This window comes from Arachis stenosperma, chromosome 6, assembly GCF_014773155.1.
Source record: "Arachis stenosperma cultivar V10309 chromosome 6, arast.V10309.gnm1.PFL2, whole genome shotgun sequence".
Taxonomy (NCBI): Eukaryota; Viridiplantae; Streptophyta; class Magnoliopsida; order Fabales; family Fabaceae; genus Arachis; species Arachis stenosperma.
The window spans coordinates 23,001,064-23,025,583 of record NC_080382.1 but is presented as its reverse complement, the minus strand read 5'-3'; the positions used below and the strand labels follow the sequence as shown (position 1 = coordinate 23,025,583).

The following is a 24,520-nucleotide window of genomic DNA, read 5'->3' as shown; positions in this document are numbered from 1 at the left end:
GTGCCAAGTGCCAACTATACTGGGTTTCATATATAGATACCCTAATACAATTGTGGAGGATGAGGCTTTAGTTTGGTTCCGACTTCGGTGGGGTTTCCTTATATCGCAAATCAATTTTCTTAATTTTTAATTAATTTTGTAAAATATAAACTAATAAAAACAAAAGTGAGAGGCCAAGATTATACATTTTCTGGTGTGTTGCATGAATGCGCAGATAGGTGTTTATTTAGGAGAGATGAGCCTCTTTCTTTGATGCATTGATTTGACATTCAACTAAACAGTACCACACTAGCTACTAGTCACTACTACACAGAATTGACGTAGCAGCCACACCCATCCCCAAATATATCACCTTACCTCTCTACGCCTATACTTCCTAAAGTTTGGAGTTTAATACAGCAAACAGGACAACAGTTATAAATTTAATAATGATCAGTATTTTATTTTATTATTTTATAATTTTTTAGTTTAAATTTTTTTTTATGACTAGTGCTTACAAAAATACGATTGAGAAAATCTTACCCTCATTTCTTATAAAATATCTAAATGATGTTTTTTTATAAAATTAAGATAACATATATTTTAATTTATTTGATCAAAATATCTTGTAATGGTTATTGTAATTATATATATAAATTAGAAATAATTATTTGATTAATTTAAATAATAATAAAATACATATTTATTAAAATTTATTTTTTATAAATTAATAATGTAAAATAATTTTATATTAGATATTTAATTGTGATTTTAGTTTATCAAAAAGAACTCATTTTTAGTCTTATTACGTAAAATAATCATCTAAATATATAAATTTGATTAGATTATTATAAAAAACTCTTTATATTTTTAGTATATCAAAATAAAATTCTATTTATTATAATTGCAACAAGCGTATTTATTTATAATATTTTATCACACGACGATAAAAAAAATATGTTAACTTGTTACAAACAAATTTAATTTAAAACAATAAAGTTTTTATATATTTCATTGATAATGATAAAATATTAAAGCGAGATAAATTTATTACATTAATAATAAATATATATGATATATTATTATTATTATTATTTAAATCAACCAAACAATTATTATTGATTTATTTATAGTTATAATGATTATTAAAGGATATTTGGATCAAGTGAACTAAAGAATAATATGTTATTTGAATTTTGCTAGGAGGGTGAGTGTAACTTATATATATATATATATATATAATTTAATGATTGTTGATTAAATACATTTTGATGAAATGGACGTGTATATTATTATTTTAATTTTATATTGGAGCAAAATGCAAATCTTATAAATATAAAATAATGAAGTGGTATTTAAACATTTCACAGAAGATCGAAAGGAAGTATCGATCATTTACTCAAAAAATATGTCAAATCCATTTTTTTTAAAACAAAGTTGATTTTAATTACTTTCAGAATTAACATGATTGATTTGTAAATCTACTTCTTGTATAAGGAAAATGGTAATATTATTTCTATTTTTGATAATATTACTCCATACATAAGTTTTTTTGTATTATATTTTGTATGAATTTATTAAAAAAAAATTATGCAGAATAAATTATAATACTTAATATTTTGTATCGATATTCATGCAATTTTTTTTATATCAAAGCCCAATACAATAAATTTTGCAGAACGCCAAACAGGGAAAGAAAAAGTTAATACTTAATACACTTCCACCAAGAAGAGAATGAGAGCCTCTGAAAGACTGTCATTTTTTTTATTTATCTAAATAAAGATTTTTATATTTTTCGTTTTAAATATAATAGATAGAGTTATGCTTGTATTTATTATATCTTAAGGTGACAATGTGAGTGAAACTAAAAATGTACAGTCTCTAGTTTAATTTCGTTGACAGTGTACAAAACTATAATTACTTCTACTATTACTTAAATTGAAAAATATAATTTTTTTATCTAAAAAAAAAAAACTGAAAAACCAGAGAAGGTTAGCAATTAAAAAACAAATTATGGCCGGCTTATTAATAATCATGTTGTGCGATGCAGTATAATTAATGTGATTAGAATATTGTACAATCGCTTATTTAATAAAAAAATATATAATTGAGCTATTGTTAATTTAAAGAATTTGAACTTAATTTTTATACATTAATATAAATTAAGAATTGAAGAGTATATTTGAATAAGTAGGAAATGAAAGTTAAATATAAGATATCAAATTTAAATAAGACACATAGGCTATTAAGCTATGGATTTAGTTACATAAAAGTTTAATGTTGTTGTTTAATTAGATATTTGTATTTGTATAATTCTTAAGATAATAATAATGATTAAGTAAAATGATTTTATTGATATAGCTAGTAACACAAATTAAATCAATTCAAAAGGTATCTATAAACATTAAACAATAATATCAACCACATATGTATACATATTATTTTATATAATTTCTTAACAAATTAATCGGTCATTAAAATTGATTAAGTGCTTGTTTGGGCGTCATTATTTTGTTAAAAAAATCTTTTTTTAATAAAAAAAAATCTTTTTTTTAAACGTGTTTGGTAAATTTTTATTAGTAAAAGTAGAAGCATTAGAAAAATAAAAAAAAAGATCTTTTTAAAAAGCTATAATTTACATCTTTTTTTTAAAAGATCCTTTTTCTTAAAAAAAAAATATTTTTTATGTAATAAATAAACAAAAAAGTACTTTTATATTATTATACCCAAACATAATTGATAGATAAAAAGATTTTTTTACATGAAATATCCAAATATAAAATTACTTTTACTTTTTCATAAGATCTTTTAAAAAAAATAACTCAAAAAAAGATTTTTTTTTAAAAGTTCACCAAAATATTTCATAATAGAATAATTAAACATATTATAACATAATAATCAAATTTCTTTATATGTACCAGTATGATCAAGTTTATTAACGAATGATAAATATATAATTTTATATAGTAAGTAACTAATGATTGATTTTTTGTGTTAATATGATTTGGTTAATTCAAATTGGAATATTACTATATAATCACTTAAATTGAAAATTCAAGTTAACATCCAATCAAAATTAAATTTCTCAACATACCTTTTTCATTTCAACTTTAAAACTTGTTTTTTTTTTTTACGGTAATGCTAGAAAAATAAAAAATAGCCATAATTTATTTTATTTAATATTTATTAATTATTATGATAATTAATAAATATTAAATAAAATAAATTATGTTTATTTTTGGCTGATTTTTTTTGTTATTAAATATTTCAGTTTTTTTTATTCTTTTAAAGTTTCCAACTTTAATTTTTGTAAGAAAAAGAGAATCAAAGAGAAGAAATAAAATACTTATTAGTGTTCAAAATTCAAATAGGATTTTCGAATAAAATATATATGTTATTAGAAAGGATCCCGCTAGGAGACAATGGACTATTTGTAGAATGGCTATTGAGTTATGAAATAAACATCCCCTATACTATTTAGAATAATCATCCGAGTACAAAGGATAATAAACATTTTCTCGAAAAATTAGTTTAATTTTTGGGTTCACCAAGGATCGAACTCTTGACCTTTCGAATCTAGCGCTTTAATACCATATCATGATACCACTCATCCCAAAAGCTTCAGCTGATGGGAAAATGTAACACTAATAATTATATCTCTAATACTCTATAAACCTCCATTTTACACATTGTATAAATATCTCATTGGCTCCTCATACTTTCCCTATTAGAAATGTAAATTAAATCTTAAATAATTATGTGCATTTTAGAATAAAAATTTCGCCAGCCGTTGGAAGTGGTACATTAAGGCAAGCTTAAAAGGTGTACGGCAAAGATTAGCAGTTCAGTGACCTTAACCACCGAAACATATAATGAAAAGACGAATATACCCCTGCAACCCCGTTTCAAAAATCTGGAGCTTCTTTTTTGGTACCTTCTAATTCTATTTCTCTCTCCCTTCCTCCCTCAGACTCAAGTCTCATATGATATAAATCAGAGAAACCTTTTTGCTTTACCGAGGAGACCCCCGAAAAAATAGCACCGAAACCCAAACCTTCTTCTCTTCTCTCTGTGCATCCGAAAAGGGTAACCAACAAAGAAACAAAGAAGGGAACAAGCTGCTACTATAGGACTCTGTCACACACCCATATTCAGATATTCTCTTTTCCATGCTTCCCTCTTACATTACACAACACCATAAAGCATAAAAGAGAAAAAAAAATGAAAGCTGAGATCGTTACAGTCTTGTCTTCTTCTTCACTCTTTTATTCTGATCATTCTCTCTGAAGCTGAAGCTGAAGCTGAAAGTGTTCTTCTTCTTGATCTGATCCGGTACTTCTTCTTCTTTGCCATTTATGTTTTAGTACGAGTAATAATTGCTCCTCCATTATCAAGCATCACTCTCGATTTAGCAATGCCGTTGACTCACGTTCCAATCATAACTCACGTCTGCTTTCTCTGTTTCCTTTATTTTCTTTCCCTTTTGCGTGTGCAATTAAACAAGTTAGTAGGATGATGATACATAGTGTCTCTTTTCAGTTACAATATGGTGTTTCTTTTCTGCTTGGATTTCAATAAGGTGGTGGTGTTCTCTCTGGCAACAGAGAAAAGAAAAAGAAAAGGAAAAGGTTCACCTTTTGAATGGATGCTAGTGAGATCTCAATCTTTGCTTTTGAATGTTTTGTCCGAATAAAGAAAGGCTTAGGCTTTTTTCATGGTTCTTTGATCTGTAAAGCGCCAAACGGGAGCTTCAAAAGAAAGATTCCTCCAAAGAAAACGATGAACCCGGCCTTTTCTTTATCTACCTCACAATAGAAGCCACAACTATACTATATTCTCATTTTCATTTTCATTTTCATTTTTCATTTTTCATTTTTCATTTTTTTTCGTTTGTTTAGGACTCATGTGTGCTGTCTCCGCTTCTCCCTGCAACTAGTCTCTTTTATATTTGCCGTTGAAAACCGTTTAACATTTTTAATCATTTTCGTACCAATAAGATTAAACAAAACAAATATCTATACCATTGTTAATTACTATTTTATTTTTAATTACTTTAATTTTTCCATGTGTGTGACTTCCTCCAATTAATGCTACAAAATCAATCTCCCTCTGGAATTTTGTTATTAAAAATTCCTCGCTTCGGATTTGGATAATCTGCATCTCCATATATTATTGCCACTATATATTAAACCTTAGCCGTCTGCACTTGTTCTCATGCCAAAGATCCTAATTCATATCTTGCTTTTGCTTCAGTTTTGAGCGATTCGAAGGTGGAAGAGCAATGAGAACAGAGTCCAACAAAATATCCAAGGTATATTATATGCATGCACTCACATAATTGATCTCTCGTATTTAATTTAATTTACTACTAATTTCTCCTTGTTGTAGTCTTCTAATTAATTTTCGGTTAATTTTGTGATTATTGTAGTCTTCGTGGCCAAAACAAGCCGTGAAAAAGTGGCTTAACATAAAGACTAGTGCTGATAAGTTTCACTCAGATTATTGTTTCACAGGTAAGTAAATAAAAGTATAAAACTTAGATCGATCCGTTCTTCATGTTCTTCGTCAATTAGGTTTAATTTCATAAATTGATTAATTAATTTGGAATCAGGAGCAGAAAGGAGGAAGAGTTGTTCGGACAAAGATTGTTACGCCGTCGTCCCAGATAATTTCTCAGGTAAATTAGGAACAGTGTTTATTGGTAGCCCTCAGATTAATTGGATTGGGTCCCAATTTGATTCGATCCCAATTTGATTGCCACGTGGATGGCCGGATTTTCCGGGAAACAGGGGTGTCCTGCCTACAAAATTTAGCAGTTTTTTTTAGGTGATGGAAATAATATTGAATTCTATTGATTGATTTTGGGCTATTTATTTTTTCAAAGAGGGGTGGTTGATGGATTCTAGAAATGGAATGAGAAGTTGGGATCTTGGGAAGGAAGAAACTTGTGTTCCTTTCAGTGATGCTCTCGACCTCAGGTAAGCACTTGTATCATAGCTTTCGTTGAAACATTATGTGGCTAACCTAGACTCTTTGGGGTGCTGTTTTCCTTTATTATTATTTATATTAGTTGTGGCGTTTTCTTTGACTTTTAAGAAAGAGTGATTTTGATTTTTGACGGGTGTGGCTGTTTGTGTAGGATGTTCGTGGGGACGTGGAACGTTGGAGGGAAGTCACCCGATGAAGCTTTGAACTTGAGGGATTGGTTCAAGTCTCCTTCACCAGCTGATGTCTATGTAATTGGGTATTTTTTCCTTTCTTTTCTTTTTTCTCTTAATAGTTTGAATTTCATTACCTCTGTTACTATTTTTTTTTTCTTTTTGGAGTTTGCTAAAGAGTATTTAAAAATGTAAATTTTATATTAGATTATATTTAAAAAAATAATTTTTACATTAAATGTTTTGGATGACTGATTAAATTTTTCTATTTATATCTTCTTAATTTGTGTTGCAATAATTAGCAAAACTTTGCCTTTTTTTTTCTCCGGTCATCTTACTTTTATAAATTCATTAACTTGTAGTTCAAAATTCAACTATTGAAAATTAAACTTGACGGCCATTTTTCACAACCTTAAATTTATAATTTATTATTATTATTATTAGGTTCTAATATTCATGAATATTTTTAAAGCGTTCTTAAATAAGTGTTAAAAGAAATTCAAAAAGCAAGAAGAAACTTTTTTACTTAATTTAATACCCTTGAAATGATGGTTTGAAGTCCCTGTCTGTTCTTAAATAAGTGGCTAACCCTAAAGCTCACATGTCAGACTCAGAACTACCTGTTACTTTCACCTTTTACTTTTTAACCTCGCGCTTCTTACTCTCGAAGTTAAAATAGTAAAAGTGTAAGTGTATGTGAATAGGTTCCAAGAAATAGTGCCGCTAAACGCAGGGAACGTGCTTGGGCCAGAGGACAGTGGGCCAGCAGCGAAATGGCTAAGCCTTATGAGGCACGCATTAAACCCAAACATTGAAGAAGAAAAAGGAGGCGTTAAGCAGCAGCAACGGTATTACCTTGCAGCAAGCAGGCAAATGGTTGGAATCTTCTTATGCGTTTGGGTGCGTGCCGATCTTTACTGCCACGTCACCAATATTAGGGCCTCTTGCGTTGGCACTGGCATTATGGGCTACCTTGGCAATAAGGTCCATCACTTTCACTTTCGCACACTCTAAAACTATGAAATATGAATTATCATTTCTTATCGTTTGGTAAATGGTTGCACTAACAGGGCTCAATATCAATTAGCATGAGACTGTACCACACCACGTTCTGCTTCGTCTGCACCCACTTGGCCTCTGGAGAGAAAGACGGCGACGAAATGCGAAGAAACTTGCACGTCTCGGAAATCTTGAAGCGAACTAAGTTTTCGAGTTCCTTCGAGGCTCCTCAAACCATACTTCAACACCAGTATGTGTTAATGTGTATAACATAATCTTTTCTTGTTATATATTTCCACGTCCTACTGCCTAATATTTGAATTCTTTTTAATCCATGTGTAGTAATATCATATGGCTTGGAGATTTGAATTATCGGCTTGTAGCTGGCTACGATGATACACATGAACTTCTCAAGAAGAATGATTGGCAGGCACTACTAGAAATGGATCAGGTAATTAATTTCATTAATTAAAGTATAGTATATATGTACTAAGTAGTAAGTACCATCATATGATGATCTTATTTTGTTTTTGTTTATTGCGATTGGCAGCTAAGAATAGAGCAGAAAGCAGGTAGAGTATTTAAAGGTTGGAATGAAGGGGGAATATACTTTGCACCTACATACAAATACTTAGCCAATTCGGACCACTATGTTGCCCAAACTTCCAAGTCCAAGGAAAAAAGACGCACTCCTGCTTGGTAACATTTCAATCTCAATTCGCTTCTTTATCTAATCTAACCTAATTTTTAGCATTTCTGTTTTTCACATACATGTCGCATGAAACCATAACAAGATGATGATTAATTGTTTGTCCTCATCATATGCATTATTGTTGCCACTTGTTAAAAATAATATGCTATGTGATGCCACTGGTCAGATGACACTTTCCCCGGTTTACAACTTGAAACAAACATTATTATACAAATTCACATAGTTAATAAAATGCCATTTGCATTTTGTTTAGTAACTAGAAATCGATTCCATTTGAAAATGGCCAAGTCGTGACGTGATGTATAGATTATTTGCTTCCTGAATTAGTCAACCGCCAGAAAATAATCATCATCATGTGAATGTTATTGCAATCAGAGATGCCTAGTTTAGTTATAAATAATCAATGTAGTTAATGATGGAGGCAAGGGAACCATATATTAATTATGAAGAAAAATAAATAAACAGGTGACGGGTATTATTATTGACCAATGACAATTTTTTTAAGGTCCTTTATTTTTTCGCTTATTATAATAAGTAATAAACTAAGACGTCACGCTAGCCAACAACCTTTCATGGTTTATGATAAGCTTCTTGCTCACGTTAACGAGGCCAAGTTGCTTCTTAGTTTATTCAGTGTCTTGTATTCAATTTTTTTAGCTAGACATTAGAGCAAGAATAACATATACATTACGTTATAATTATTTATATGGACTAGCTGTAATTTTTGAATTATTGTGGCTCAAGTAATTGTTGTTCACAGGTGCGATCGAATACTGTGGAAAGGGGAAAGGTTGAAGCAGCTATGGTATGTTCGTGGAGAATCCAAATTCTCTGACCACAGGCCAGTGTATTCGATGTTCTTTGCTCAAGTCGATTTGAGGGGCAAAAATGGCATTACTCCTCCTCCTCCTCCTCCCTCTAATGCTGTCACCATTACACGATCATGTTCCTCAAAACCATTGGTAAACGCTGGGCTACCATCGTCTTGCGCTGCGAAAGTGCAGGCAGAAGAGCAGCTCTTGATGCTAACGAGGACACAGAGTTGCATGGACACTGTACAAAGTTTGTGAGTCCACCATGTAGGGCACTAAGAATTTTGGAGGGATGGAATTCTTTTTTTAATTTTTTATTTGGCAAGAGATTCTTATTGGAATTTTGGTCATCCAGTTTGGAGACTAGATTCGATGAGGAATCTTAACTGCCTTGAAACACCGCGACCTCCTCTGTAAATTAGGAGATATGGTGTTGCTTTGCTAATTTTGATGAGGAAGAGAAAATGTGTTGATAAATATTTGTAAATCTGGAATGTGATATAGTAAGAATGATATTTATTTGATATCATTTTGTATAGATGTTCCTTTGTTTTTTCTTATCAACATAATTCATTGATTAGGAATTGCTTTAATTTGTTTAGCAGCATTATATAGAAACATCTATATAAATGTCATTGGTCTTTTTCTTACTTAACAATCATTTGAACCAATGATTCAAGATGTACGGCAAATTTTGATAACAGAAACAGTTCTTCTGTTAATTAGTATAGAACTGTATATAAATTGTGTGGAAAGGAAGGATAAAATGAAACCCTATATGAGGTTGACCCTCAATCAGGTTTTAATTATATTTATATATGGTGAAACAAGAAAAATTATATATCATGTCTTTTTACACAAATATTTGATATCTATTGCTCAAGATTAGAGAAAGGCTGATGGAAATTCTATGTCAAGAGATAACATATTGATGATGGTTGTTCATTAATGCGTGGGAGTTGAAGGACATGTTTAATTAACTTTGTTTGACTTGTTCATTTTTCATGTTAATGCAAAATCCTATGACTAGTCACAGTTTCTTCCTTCTCACATGTTTTCCAATATAAAGAGAAGCAATGCTCATAATAAAGGGAACACCGAATTTTCTACTATTGTGGAATTAATTAATACTAGAAAATACGGAGTCTCAGCATCAATATAATTTTGTATTGAAAGTTGCACCATGTTCATGTTGTAGGTACTTCGCTTGGCTTATGAAGAAGCCTTACTATTACAGTAAAAATTAAACCTCAACTACTCATACATCATAGTGTGAAGGACCAAACAACTATGAGACTATATAAAGTTGTTGTGGTTAGAGTTGGAATCTTGTCTCATACTTGTTCATCTCTAGCTATGTTTTCCTTACCATTCATGCCTTCTTGAGTAAGATACTGATTTTTGGCATTACTGTTATCTTCAATACTTGGATTTGGTGAGTCATAGTCTTTGCTTTTGCCCCAAACCACCATGTACAGCCCCAAAATAATCACAATGGCACCAACCACCCTGTAAAAATTTTCATATTCTTTCTTTTAGTTCAATATAATGTTAATAACATGATAATATATAATTCCCAAAATTTTAAAATCGAATCATCAGTTATCAAACCGGTAAAATTAGAAGTTTAAAAGTTTAAAAATTTAACAAAAATTCAATCGAAATTGAATTGGATATAATAAAATTATATATTTATATATAAAATATTTTTTTTGAAAAAATAATTTTTGTATTTTATTATTTTAAATCGATTAACTGCTGAAAACTAAACTGATTCAATCAATTAACCGATTTTTTAATTGGTTTTTTCGATTTTTTGACTGAATTATTACTGATTAATTTTTATCCGAAATTGAACCGATTGCTTGACTCGTTCTTGATTCCCAATCTGGTATAGAATTATTTTACCTTCCAAGGAACATTTGCTCAGCGAGAAAAATGGAGCCCATGATAGCAACAATGACCATACAGAGAGGACTAAATGCTGTTACAAAGACTGGACCTCTAGTTTTCATGACTACTCCTTGAATGTAATAGGCTAGTCCAGAGCAAAATATGCCCTGCAAAATAACCAAGAGCATATGTGTTACAAAAACTAAGCTGATTATTTATTTATATGTGGTATGAAAATTATTAAATTAACGAATTAGCTCTCACACTGTAGGCAGCAGCAAGTAGTTTTGTATCCCAATGTAGAGTCCATACAGAAGGATTAGCCCTTTCCATAATGAGGCCCACTAAGCCACCTTCAATTGTTCCCAATAGGCATATCCATGATGTAAGTGACAGCTCAGCAGGGTACGCTTCTAGTGTAACAGACTACACACCACACACATCATAAGTTTAGACCAAGGATTATTCTGTAACTATAAAGTCTTAATTAATGGTTTAAAATTCAAGTAAAGAATTCTTATATTGTAAATAAAGAAATGAAAGACTCACTTGAAGAACCATGAAACAAGCCCAACTAAAGCAGCCAACAGTGATCATGATGGAACCCTTAATGACATCATGAAGGTTTACCCCATTATTATTCTGGTTATGGGTATTGCTTCCATGGGCCCCGAAGAGCTCTGGGCCTTTAAGCAGTGTCATAACCATGGCACCTGAAACAGTTGCTAGAGTCCCAACCACCTTTGCTTGACTCCGTACACTTCTTATTTTCACCTTCTCAAGCCTGTACAGTGTACACAAATTTGCTTTTAAAAAAGATGCTTTCTATTTTGCCTAAATTTTAGACATAGAATTTAAAAATAAAAGAGTGAGTCTTATTTTCTTCTATTTATATTTTTAAACAATTTAGGCAAAAAAATCATAAGCACCAAAGAACTTTCCTTTAAAAAATTCTGAGGGCTTGGTCTATGGATTCATATTGATTCAGTCAAAAAATAATACAAAAATATTAGATATATACTAAAATTTAATCACTAAATTAATTATTATAAATTTGTATAAATATATATTATTTTATATATTTTTAATATATTTTTTATATAAATAATTACTTTGTTAGTTAATTTTCAGTATATAAATAAAATAGTTATAATTATCTATCAATAAATGAATTAAAATTTGTTGACAACAAATAAATTCTAACAAAATACTGCCATTTTACTGGAAAAAATGTCACTCTATACAAAATTAAATAGCATCTAATACAATATAAATATGTTTATTTGTATGCTTTTTTACCTAACACTTATTTGTTTAGAAAAAAAATAGTTCATGAAATGGTATTAAAATTCTTTTTTTTTTCTAAATTGTTTTGAAAAGTAGTACAATATTCGATACCAAGACACTAGTTATATAAAATATATTTATGCTTTTTAAAAAAAATTATAATAACCTTGACTATGACATACATAATTTTCTCTCGATTTCTATAATATTTTTATTTTAATTATTTATACATTCCAAAATAATTATTGCACATAAAATTTATATAATTAGTTACTCCAATTTGATATTAAACTACATAATTTTATTATTTTAATTATTGAATTTTATTCTTATGATTATAGTAATATATTTGTTAACAAATTTTTTTTCTCTCCGTGTTGTTTTTCTTTAGAGAAAGCTTCTTTTTTACGGATGCTGCATATAGAGACCAATTTAAGGACCACCATATATACCCCTCACTCTGGAATGATATATCCAAATCCAATACAAGTAGTTAAGTGTTTACCAAATTTCAAAGAAACATTTCATCACCAAAGGAAGTGAAATAATAATCATTAATTAATTACCTAAGAATGCAGGCCAAGACAAAGGTAATGGCAGGAAGCATATTGGTCATGGCAGCGGCAAAGGTTGCTGTTGTGTATTTCATTCCCAAAAAGTATAAATTCTGATCAATAACTGGCCTGCCAATAATAATTTAAAAAAAATATAGTAATTATTAATAAATATCAAGAGTTAATTAAGTGAGTGTTTCAATTTCCATGAGAGAAATCATAGATAGCCATGCAGAAAATTACTCTAGTATGCTTAGTGCCACCATCTTTATAAAGATTGAAAATGTCATCTTTGGCCTCACTTTCCTGGTAAAACATCAACATACCAAATTAATTCGTTCTGCCAATAAAATAGCTATTTCTACGAAGACATCTTTATGTAAATTGTTAGATGATTCAACTAAATATGGTTAGTAAAACATATCAAGTTATCTAATAATTCAAGATTTTATCTTCACATATAAATATTTTTATTAGAGTAACGAGTTTTTGATAAACTTATTTCTATACTCATCGTAGAAATGATGAGTATACAAATAAGAATAAAAAAGAGTGGTTTAAACATTTTCGATCGACAAAGAATAGAGAATACATACTTGTCAATGACTAATGCGAAAGGGGTTATGACAATGAAGGCAACAACATGGCGATAAACAACAAGAACATAATTGCTCATTCCCTTGTTGAGTGCAGCCTTGGATAGAACATCCATGCCGGCAAATCCAAACTGCAAGAAAATCACACCTATGAATGGCTTCGCTTTTTCCAACCATTTTTGTGTATGACCATCCATCTTCCAATATCACCTATTGATAAATTACTTGGGCCACAAGAAACAATAGATGACACACCACTTCACCAATGAAGGTTCATGCTTCTTATATAGTTGGCTGTCGTATATATACTATGTTAGTATATGTATAAGTATAACTATACGTAGATATTAGGATCCACATTATTTCACGCAACTAATTGGAGTTTGGAGATAGAGTCACGGTTATCAACGTACCCATATGGCCATATCCTCTGATTTCTTTAAAAAGTCAGTGTCTACTTTTTAATTATTACCATCTTTTTTGTATATAGTTGAGTGTTACTCATCGTGGAGTAGCTTTTATGTATCATATCATATATCGTCTTTTGTTTTGAATCTTGTTATTTGTTTTAATTTAATTATTACTTCAACTTTGAGGTTTCATTATGGACAAATTTGTCTTTGCATCTGATTATAGGATGTAAATTAAAGATGAATAATTTTGATATATCGACTTTGTTGTCAACACAGACCACACGATTTATCTTACTATATGAACCAACTGATTCTTAATCATGACCATGGTTAACTCGACTCTTCACTTATTTGTCTCACTGATAGAAATATAGTTATTTATATGTAACTTTTTTATTAGATTAATTTTGTAGGAGAAGTAATTTTAAGTCATGAGTCAAACTAACATACTTAAATTTATACACCAACCTGCCTTAATTCAGGATTTGACCTATTATTCGACTGTTCAATTATTATATGGTTGACACAATATTATATGATCTACTAATGTAAGTGAGTGGAGATAAATGGTAGCTAATTTTAAAAGAAAAGAGAAAAAATATAAATGAAACAATAAAATTAGGTGGCTAAATGATTTTTAAATTAAGACCAACTAAATTATACTTATTATACGTGCACTTTTTTAATATTATAGTCGTCGTTTTCTTCTTTTTTTTTTATGCGGCTTTTTTTTTGCGTTTTTTGTTCTCTTATTTAATTTTTTTTCTATCATCTTTTTACTCTTTATCTTTTTTTATTATTATTATTATTGATACTCAATCAACAAAATATGCACAGTATAAAAGTTTTAATATACAGTACAAAAAATTTTAAAAAATTATATGTTTAAAATATTGATTCATCTAACTAACAAAATATATTCGAAACAAAACTTTATATATGAAATTATTTAGTAATGATTAGAATGAACTTATTTCGCATTTATATAATTATGTTTTTTTAATTTAAAAGTATTTTTTTGGTCTAAGTTTTGGTCGTTAATTTAATAATATTTACGGGTTAAAATTTGAAAGTAAGTGTACTAAAGTGTGTTGTTTAAATGTAGTGAACTATCTTGTTGTAGCTCATTATTAACGTAACTATGGTTGGGTTAAAAAAGTATGCTCCCTAAACGAAGTGGAATGCAATAGTAAGATAAAAACGAGGGTGGAGTAGCAGTGTTATCTTGGCGAATCTCAAAGATAAATAATATTTTATTGATTTATTTTAGGAGTAAATGGAGGATGATAAAATATATCCCAAAGATCCGGATAAAAAGGGTTATGAATTATTCAGGTGCATTATTGAATGAATACTAATTAGTCAATCATTTGAGGGCGACATATGAAGGATGATGATTAGCACAAGCATAGTAGTAATCATATCCTGTGTTATTTAGTGGGGGAATTACTCGAATAATTAAAGACGTCTAAAATATTTTTTTAAATGTGTTTTTTAATAATTAAAATTAAATATATATAATTAATTAAATCGTATTATTTTTAATAAAATTAAATTAATTAAAATAATTTAATCAAAAAAATAATAAATTAAATATTAAATCAGTCTAAATTAATATTATTTTTTATCAAAAAATAACTATAATATTTTTATTATAAAAAATTACTCGACTACTCTTATTTTATATATATATATATATATATATATATATATATATATATATATATATAATTATTTTGAAAACTCTAAATTCTAACTATATGAAGATTCTAACTCTATGAAAATAGAAAAATAAAGGATTAGAATTTAAAATTTTTAAAATTAATATATATATAATAAGAATATTTTAGTTATTTTTTATAATAAAAGTATTGTAGTTATTTTTTATAAAAAATAATATTAATTTAGACTAGTTTAAAATTTGATTTATTATTTTTTCAGTTAAATTAATTTGTCTGGCCTAATTTTAATAAAAATAACACAATTTAATCGATTATATGTATTAAATTTTAATTGTTAAAAAATATCTTTTAAAAAAGATGTTTTAGACGTCTTTATTTAAAGGCTTAATTATTCTGTTGGTTCTTATAGTTTCGTGAAATTTTTAATTAGGTTCTTATACTTTTTTTTTTCTTTTTAATTAGGTTCCTACATTATTTTTTTTCAATTAAATTCCTCTTAATAGTAATTGGCTTAATTTTATAGGGACCCAACTAAAAAAAAAAATTGGTATAAGAACCTAAATAAAAGGAAAAAAAATGTAAGAACCCAATTAAAAAAAAATTTGGTGTAAAGACTCAATTAAAAAGAAAAAAAAGTATAGAAATCTAATAAAAATTTTGCGAAACTATAGGAATCAACAGAGTAATTAAATCTTATTTAAATGACTCTTATTCAATTTTGCTTTGCACAATGATTTTTTTTTCTTTTTTTCTTTATTTGTCATGACGCAATAATGTTTTTCAAAGGTAATGATCTCAGGTCAAAGGCTCAAAATTATGGTAAGCACTACTCAGGTCCACTTTTATAGTCGGTGTCTTTAAGCCTTGTCAAGCACTTGTTTCTTTGTGCTTTAAAATTTAATGTGAGCAGCCACTAGCATGCCATATATATTGGATATTCCACCTTCCATTTGCGGCATTTTTTTATTTTTTATTTAAAAAAATCATCTCTTTAAAATTGTTAATTAGAAATGTAACTTCAGTCAAAAATAATAAAGTTAACGTGTTCTCATCAAGCTCCATTATATGAGTTGAGAGAAGGAAAAAAAAAACAATAAAGATTTAAAAAAAAGACGAGTTGAAAAAAATAAAGAGAATAAAAAAATTTCAAAAAAAAAAATATTCGGATATCATATTAAATAAAACAAAAATAAAAAAATGATTTGTTAATTTCATTAATCTCACTGTGAGTGGTTTTATATACAAATTACGTTAGTGAAAAGTGAGTAAAACAACTAACAAACTAGTGTAACTAACTAACATCTAATTTAATTAATTTAGTAACTTAAATGACAAGTAACTAATTAATCACAAAATATAGTGGTGGCTAACATCCTCCTTTAAATTAGAGCATTCAAATTATATGTTTCTAATTTGATCATGAGAAATTGAAACTGAAGAGTTCAAAGAGCTTTTGTTAGAATGTTTGCTATATGATGCTTGCTTGAAACGTGCACTAATTTTATAATTCTCACTTCGACCTTCTCACTACTAGAAAATTAGTTATTACAGACGAATATTTTCGACGAATTTTATCCCACGGAAATACAGACGAAATTTTAGAGAAATTTTTTGTTGAAAAACAAAAAAATGAATTAGCATAAATTATAGACGGAAAAGAGAATCCGTCGATAATTCTATCGAAAAAATTAATTTTTTTCGTAAAAAATGATTACAGACAAAAAATTTGTCTGTAACTAAATAGACAAAAATACTAGTTTTATTAAATTATTACAGACGGAAAATCCGTTTGTAATTTAAAATTTTCCGTCGATAACTTTTAGTTAAACTGCTCGAACTCCACTCACAACACACAAATCAAAGAAATCTAGCTTAACTTCAAATCGAAGAACTCCCTTAGCTAAACCTAGCTTTCCCTTCTCCGTCAACGGGCTCCTTCTTCTCTCCGCCGCTAACAGAATCAACCCACGAAGCTGATAGAATGGCCAACCTTGTTAGGTTCAGCTCCTCCGTCCCCTCCCCCGTCGCTAAAGACACCCGCGGTTGGCTCCTCGACCCTGTCTCGCTAGCTCGAGCTTCTGGCATTTTAGGTTTTTCTTTTTCCCTCTAACTTCGGTGTTTCTCATCATTGCCTTTTAGTTAGAGATCGGTATGTCAAATTGTATCATGATTAGCATGTTTATAATGTGATTATGCGATGGAGCATAGTAAAATTGAAGTTGAGAATTTTTGGGTGGAGTAATTTGGTGTCTCATTCATTTCGAGAATAGTTTGCATTTTAGCTTTGTTTTTTTTTAATGAGGATTTTGCATTCTTGTTATGGATCTGTTTCCTAATGTTTAGTGGATTTGTTTATGTATTTGAGTGTTTTAACAGAGACTTAGATGTACGATGTGATTCTATGTTTTGTGGCCATTGAAATTTGAAAGGAAATGGTGGTTGGTTCTTTGCAGGTGGAGCTTTCACTTGTGCTTCGGTTCATATAGGAGAGATTCGGCATGACAGGTTGAGAGGGAATCATAGGTATCATGATTGCAACAAGACATTTATCCTTTGGGGTGCCCTAACCAAATTTAGGCTAAGCTTTATAGGATTCTATATTTCTATTATTTTATTAACATATATTTTTACTTCATATGTCTTGAGATATTTCTAACTATTTATTGTTAAGTATAGCAACTCTTGCAGAGAGTAAAGGTGTTTTAACAGCATGATGTAATTAATCATTGTTGCAATCGCAATTCTAAAAAATCGATGAGGCTGCCATAGTTCCATTACTCTAGGTTGAAAAGTATTTCATCTGACACAATTTGTTGGATTAGCTGTGAAAATTTAGCATATTGAGTTTAGTTGACATAAGACAGAAGTTAATAGGTCCTTTGTTGGATCCATTATGCATTGTTGCAGTTATACTGATATATAAAGTCTGATTCTTTAAATTGCAGCTCTAAATGCAAGTGGTCTTGACAAATTTCTTAAATCAATAGGAAGAAATTCCTCATATGTTGATTTGGAGGTGAGTTAATATTCAGGACATGTCTTGTAGCTTATTTCTCCTTATTAAACCAAATTTTATTGCTTTATTCTAATTATTTGAATGTGTTCTTATTTGACAGTTGACTGAACAAAAATTGATAAGAAAGGAAGGTATAAGCTTTTCTTGTTTGAGGTTACTTGCTAAGATTAAAGCCTTCGCTATCTTTCACTTAAAATTTCTGAAGGTTTTGATAAATTTTACCAGCAAAGAAGCAGGAGGATAATTTGAATCAATTAAGTATAAAATGCATGGCTGAGTCATTCTGTGTACTTGAAAAGGGTTATCATTCTGTGTACTTAGCCAATAAATGAACCGTTATCATTCTGTGTTGTGTTCTACCTCTTTTAGTACATTAATAAATCAATGTAACTGGAGAGAGTATTAAAGTATTTTTGTTTTCTAATCTGTGGATTCTTGTCTTTTTACTATGAAGAATAAATGTTATTCTATTTGAATATGTAATGCAAATATTTTTTACTTTGTGTTATCAACAGGTGCTGTGGCAATTGCAGTTGCAAATCCAACTGATCTTGTGAAAGTTAGACTACAAGCAGAAGGAAAATTTCCAGTTATATTAGAAAAGGTGGCGCTCTTCTGGCTTAACAAAGTTGATTTTAAACTCAAATTATGTGATATTTAACATATCTGCTTGATTATATTGACAGTTAAGAGTTGTAGAGAAAAAACGCCAAGAAGTGGAGGCCAGAGCTAGGGAGCTTGATAAACAGGTGAAGCTACTTGTGAGGTTGTTGATTAAACACTACTTTTCTTTTTATTTTCAAAATTGAATTAATCTTATCATAATTTCAGTGTACTTGATTGAGCTGTTTTATTTGCAGGAAGTGGAAGGAAATTGTGGATGAGTGGGTGAGGTTGAATCAATCGGGTGGAACAGCTTCTCTCATGGGTAAAACCAAACCTCAACTCAAATGTTTTGGGACATTTTTCTTAGTTAAGAAATTAGAAATCCAAGTGTTTGATGATATTGTTGGCATTGCATTTACATTTGCAGCTGATGGGGACTCTCCACCGCTGAAAAAACCACCCAAAACGGGCATCATCAGGTCTTTCTTGGACCCTTTTTTTAATTTTTATTTTTTATATCATGGTAAAGTTTGAGGCCCTGTTTGGCGTTATTAATATTCTATTTTGCATACTCACCAAATCCACATAGTGAGTACTTGCGCATCTTATTCAAATCTTCTTTTTGTGTGTGTCTTTGTTGTTTTGAATTTTGGCGAACAATAATGCTTTTCTGCTTCTGTATGCTGACACAGATGAAAGTTATGGGTTTGACTGTAACACCTCAGAGGCAGAGCCAAAACCAAAAGTGATTCCCCGCAAAGAAGCTCCGCCAAAACCAACGCCGCCACCTTCAGTCCCTACTCCTTCCATCGCCTTCCAAAATGTACAGTTGTGACTATTATGTTTTTATAACCATTTTGGAAGTGTCTTAACCCTCCAAATGTTGTTACTAACATCACGAAGTATGAAAATAAAATTAAAAAAAATGAAGAAAAGCAATGAATGTGGGGCGTAGGGGAAAATGCATCATAGACATGGGGGTGTTATTATTAATCTCTTCCTCACACATTGTTGCTTTGAATATTAATTGCAGAGACAGAGAGAATAAAGAGATAGAGATTTTGACGCAGAGAGACTTGCTTCGGCAAGGAAGCGGCTTCAAGAGAACTACAAAGAGGCTGAAAATGGTGGAATTATCATTTCTCGGTTACATTTCTCGGCTTCAAGAGAACTACAAAGAGAATGAACCTATTCAATTTTTCACATTTCTCGGTCTTTAAGTAATTTTCTGTGTTACATTCTCTTCCGCCTTTTGTTATTCACAGTAGAAATACTTTTTTCAATACAATTTCTCTTTTTAAAAGGTTACCACTGTTAGATTTAAGCTTTGTCATCGGGTCATTCTAGTTTTATTTAAGCTAAGCTTCTCTATGCTTTCTTATTTCAATGGTTACTATAGAGAAATCTGCTGTTGACTGATAGTGACTAGTTGATCCTCTTAAGGATGAGAAAAAAAAATCCCTTATTTGGGGTTATTTCTATTAGATGCTTTGATTGTTTAACTTTCCTAAGCATAAATAGTTTCCTGTCAATAATATTCTTTTATCATTTTGATATTAAGATATTGGGTATTGGCCTGTCTGAATTTTAAAACTAGAAATTCTGTTGAAAGAAACAAAAAAGACTTATGGCTTACTTTACTTAACATTACATGTAGACATGTAGTAGCATCACTAACTGAAAGATCATTGTGCTTGATCCAGAATCAGAGCCAGTGCTTAGCAGATCTATGTGGCGCATTGCACTGTGACATTGAAATCAATTTTGGGTTGAAAAAATCAAAATGTAATCCTGCTGTCGCTGCAAGAAATAAACATCTGTGCGAGGTGTGCATCAGTCTGTCTATTCATTTGTTTTAACCATATTTGTTTCAAGCCACCAATTTATCTCAAAAGATTGAAAAGTTGACAATTTAGCCCTTGAAGGACTAAACAAGTCCAACATCAGTTGCTATATGAGTTTGGGAAATTTATCAACAAACTAAGTAAATCATTTGAACACAATGGACTTATTTAGTTATTCGGAGGTTAAATTGTCTATGTTATTAAGTATTCAAGGGCTAAATTGATGGTATACACAATTTATATCTGTCTCTAATTATTTTCTACAGAACTTAGCAGATAGTTGTTTTCCTGTTAATGATGGTCCTGCAGCATGCCGACTCCATGGTATGATATTAGTTTCTTTTCTGTAAAATGTTGCACATTATTGGTAGCTATTGCTTTCTTACATTGACAATTTGAGAATTCTTCTTACACCAATTCTGTGATGCACACAGCTGCACTGGAAGCAGGAAACCTTTCTCCAGAGGCCACCGGGTAATTTAATTAAAATATATAAATGATTTCTATCCCTTTCTTTAATTTACCTTAAGAGGATCATTCTGAAAAATCTTAAAAGATTCAGAAATCCTGAAGAATTTAACTTGACAAATTGCATAATAATGAGAGAGTGAATTTTCAAAGACTCCTTAATGCCTTGTCCAACTATGTGGTGGAAATGAATTTATTTAATGTAATTCGTTTGAATTCATTTAACTGGTTTCTTGATATATGCAGAAGAAGACAAATGCATTCTACATCGTTGCTTTTGATGCTGCTGCTACTTTACTATCTCTATATCTACTTTATCTACTTGTGATAAGGTTTTTATTTTTGTCTTACAGAGGGATGAAAAGGGAAACTCAACTGTTAAGGCGCATCTCTCAAACTGGCAGAAAGAAAAAACCATCTTAATGGATAGATCTGTCGCCTTCGGAAGTTCTCGCTTCTCCAACACTTTCAGAATCCATAGAAGTTTACTAATCTGTGACAGTGGTTACTGCACTCCCAATTCGGCCATAGGCGAGTGCATTTGGAGGAGAAGAGCGAGAAAGACCGCCAAATCTGCTCCTCATTTTACATGTTTGTTGTAAGCCAATTTCTTTACGGAGACTTAGCAAACACAAATTTGAGCTGCAAGATTGAATTCGCCCTTGGTGACTTTTGTATTTGATTCTAACTGACATTACTAACAAGAAAAATTATACCTTATCATCGTGTTCTTTTTGTTTATTGAAACTTGATCAGGATCTATTTGTAAACTTTTTCATTGTGTAGCATCAGTGTAAACTCCTATTGTAATGCCTTGCGTTGAAGCTTGGTTCCCCTGATAATGGATGCAGTCCCTTGGCAAATATGCAAACATTCCCTCCCAGCAATGCAGGAGGAAGAATAGGACAAGTATATCAACCTATTACAGCTCAAACTGCTGGTATGTCAAACTTATCTATCATACTTCACAACCAAATATGAGATGCATGTTTCTATTTGTAGCTATTGTTTTCTGGTGTTATATTCTTGACAATTGACATGCTACATACCTTGGTATGTCTTCAATATTTTTTGTCGACAGATGGATTATACCTTGCTATATAGACTCTTAACCTTGGAAAGTTAATTTGAAATTGTGCTTATTGGCCTTTTCTTTCCATAAAACTTGTTTGTTTGGTCTTTTATTTCGAAGAGTTAATAAATTATATATTGAAATATTTTCATATTGTACAGATCATGGTTAGTTCTTATACTTTCAATTGACATAATTTTCATTAAGGATGTTGAGTAATGAGTTTTTTGTGCCATAACAAAATGGAATAACTTTTATTATTGACATTTTTTATGTATTTTTCTCTGCTGTGTACTTTTACTGACATGCAGTACTTTGAAATTTTATAGCCAAGAAGTGTATTCCTTTTCTAATTGCATTAAGAGATATAAAGCAACACGACATTACTCAAAGCATGTGCGGGAGGTTGATTGGCTTGTAGAGATTTGCATAATGTAATTTTTCTCATATAATACAATGTTATAAATTATAGTTGAAAAATTTAGTATAGTTGAATAATACACTGAGGACTATAGTTAATGTATCAATACATTTTGTCTATGTTTTGAATTATATTGACTTGCTTGATAAATACGATGAATTTGTTTATTTTTTTAAATATTATAAATATTCGAATACAAATTAAATAAAAATTTGTATTAAATTTATATTTATTTTGTATGAAAACAAGTTTATTTTGTAATTGAAAAAATAAAAAAAAAATCTATTTTACCTTACTAACGAATTTACAGACAGATTTTTTGTTTGTAATCAGAGTGTCAGATGATTTTCCAAGGTTCAAATTACAGATAGAAGCTGTCGAAAAATTCGTCTGTAATTACAGACAAAAAATTTGTCAGAAAATTCGTCTGTAATTACAGACAGAAAATCCGTTAGAAAATTCGTCTGTAATTATCGGCGGAAAATTCGTCGGAAAGTTTGTCACCTTCGGGAAATGGATGGAGAATTTACAGAGAGAAAATTCGTCGGTAACTGGTAAAAATCCGGCGGTAATTTTTCGAAGAAAAAAATCCGTCGGTAAATAATTTTCGATGAGGTTTTTACAGAGGGACAAAATCCGTCAGTAATTTCGTTGGTAACCAAAAATTTTTCTGTAATAAAGACTAAATTTGTCTGTAAATCTATCTGTATTAATTCATTTTCTAGTTGTGTCTTTCGTATGAAGTGGCAATCAATTTCGACATATTTGGGTTTCTCGTGCATTGCTGTATTCGTGGCCATGTTGATGGTCGAAAAATTATCACAAAACAGCATGACTGAGTTGACTTCAACGTCCATAAACTTCAAAAGAGCAATGATGGAGACAATTTCACACGAGGCATTTGCTAATGCTCTATACTTTGCCTCAGTCGAACTCCATGATACTGCATTTTGCTTCTTATTTTTCCATGATACCAAGGAGTCACCAAGGAATGTGTAATAGCTAGTGGTTGATCTATGTGTGTCAAGACAACTATCTCAATCTGCGTCTATATACAACGAAATATTGAATTTCAATTGTGAGAAGAAGAGAAAGCCTTATCCTGGTGAAGCTTTTAAATGTCTAAGTACATTGATGAGTAGCATTTAGATGAGGTAATCTAGAATCTGACATGTATTATGCAAGTTTGACTACTATAAATGTGATATCAGGTCTAGAGATGGTCAAATACATCAATTGACCAATGAGTCTACGATAAATTGAACGATCTGGCATAGGATCACCCTCTGCAGCTTTGAGCTTAAGTTTGGTCTCCATAGGTGTATTGGCAGTCTTGCAGTCTAAGTAATTTTGTATCCTCCAAATAGATAGTGTGTATTTTCTTTGTGAAAGAGAGATTCTTTTCTTCTATCTTTCTAGCTCTAGACTAAGAAATTGATTGGAGTTTCTGCTTGACATTGTCTACATCATCCATAGGGATAGTAATGATGATGTTGTCGACATAAACAATTGGAATGTAGTAGACTCACCTTCACCTAAGGAGAAAATTGAGTAATCTTACTTGGACAGTTTAAACCCATGCTCAGTGAGTGTAGAACAAAATTTGGTGAACCATTGTCGAGAGACCTGTCTTAATCACCATAGAGCGATCTTGTGAGTTTGCACACTAAGCCTTGTTTCCTTTGTAGATGGCCAAGAGGTAAATCCACGTAGACTTCTTCTTTGAGCTCCCATTAAGGAATGCATTATTGATGTCTAGCTAAAGTAAGTTCCAATTCTTTATTGCAACAAGTGTTAAGAGACTCCTAATTGTTGTAATATTTGCAACAGGGTTGAATGTGTTGCGAAAGTCAACACTAGCTTGTTGTGAGTAACTTTATGCAACTAAACATGCTTTGTAATGCTATATAGTCCCATAATCTTTCATTTTGGCTTTGTACACCCATCTACAACCAATAGTGTGTTTATCTTTAGGCAATGACACCAATTCCCAAGTGTGATTAGCTTC

At 30.3% G+C, this 24,520-nt stretch overlaps 3 protein-coding genes across 4 annotated transcripts; 2 read left to right on the top strand and 1 right to left on the bottom strand.

The window, feature by feature from the left end:
- Positions 1–3,951: 3,951 nt before the first annotated feature.
- Positions 3,952–9,261, top strand: LOC130935145 (type I inositol polyphosphate 5-phosphatase 8). Of its 2 annotated transcripts, none has more exons than XM_057864726.1 (11): positions 3,952–4,311; positions 5,233–5,290; positions 5,408–5,492; positions 5,597–5,656; positions 5,864–5,957; positions 6,119–6,223; positions 6,842–7,121; positions 7,208–7,386; positions 7,479–7,587; positions 7,687–7,835; positions 8,609–9,261. In XM_057864726.1, exons 2-11 carry the CDS (start codon positions 5,261–5,263, stop codon positions 8,916–8,918), a joined length of 1,401 nt encoding a protein of 466 aa, XP_057720709.1. In that variant the 5' UTR covers positions 3,952–4,311; positions 5,233–5,260; the 3' UTR covers positions 8,919–9,261. The 2 variants fall into 2 exon arrangements, with proteins under 2 accessions (XP_057720709.1, XP_057720708.1); XM_057864725.1 differs by having other exon boundaries at positions 3,953–4,311; positions 5,591–5,656; positions 8,609–9,259.
- A 546-nt stretch (positions 9,262–9,807) lies between these two features.
- LOC130935146 (WAT1-related protein At2g37460-like) lies at positions 9,808–13,271 on the bottom strand. The gene is made up of 7 exons (XM_057864727.1): positions 12,991–13,271; positions 12,638–12,700; positions 12,407–12,523; positions 11,103–11,337; positions 10,818–10,979; positions 10,569–10,720; positions 9,808–10,169 (listed from the first exon to the last, which is right to left on the bottom strand). Exons 1-7 carry the CDS (start codon positions 13,185–13,187, stop codon positions 9,995–9,997), a joined length of 1,101 nt encoding a protein of 366 aa, XP_057720710.1. The 5' UTR covers positions 13,188–13,271; the 3' UTR covers positions 9,808–9,994.
- A 6,560-nt stretch (positions 13,272–19,831) lies between these two features.
- LOC130933894 (uncharacterized) lies at positions 19,832–21,442 on the top strand. The gene is made up of 6 exons (XM_057863499.1): positions 19,832–19,919; positions 20,269–20,275; positions 20,365–20,533; positions 20,818–20,875; positions 20,952–21,025; positions 21,266–21,442. Exons 1-6 carry the CDS (start codon positions 19,832–19,834, stop codon positions 21,440–21,442), a joined length of 573 nt encoding a protein of 190 aa, XP_057719482.1.
- Positions 21,443–24,520: the final 3,078 nt, after the last annotated feature.

Bases quoted from the DNA above. Each gene is read 5' to 3' on its own strand.
- LOC130935145 (XM_057864725.1), top strand. From the start codon at position 5,261: ATGAGAACAGAGTCCAACAAAATATCCAAG. The intron at 7,387-7,478 runs GTATGTGTTAAT...ATCCATGTGTAG, and splicing joins CAAACCATACTTCAACACCA to TAATATCATATGGCTTGGAG. The intron at 7,588-7,686 runs GTAATTAATTTC...TGCGATTGGCAG, and splicing joins CACTACTAGAAATGGATCAG to CTAAGAATAGAGCAGAAAGC.
- LOC130935146 (XM_057864727.1), bottom strand. From the start codon at position 13,187: ATGGATGGTCATACACAAAAATGGTTGGAAAAAGCGAAGCCATTCATA. The intron at 12,524-12,637 runs GTAATTTTCTGC...TATTATTGGCAG, and splicing joins GTGGCACTAAGCATACTAGA to GCCAGTTATTGATCAGAATT. The intron at 10,980-11,102 runs GTGAGTCTTTCA...TGTGGTGTGTAG, and splicing joins CTTGTTTCATGGTTCTTCAA to TCTGTTACACTAGAAGCGTA.
- LOC130933894 (XM_057863499.1), top strand. From the start codon at position 19,832: ATGGTGGAATTATCATTTCTCGGTTACATTTCTCGGCTTCAAGAGAAC. The intron at 20,534-20,817 runs GTGTGCATCAGT...TATTTTCTACAG, and splicing joins GAAATAAACATCTGTGCGAG to AACTTAGCAGATAGTTGTTT. The intron at 20,876-20,951 runs GTATGATATTAG...TGACAATTTGAG, and splicing joins TGCAGCATGCCGACTCCATG to AATTCTTCTTACACCAATTC.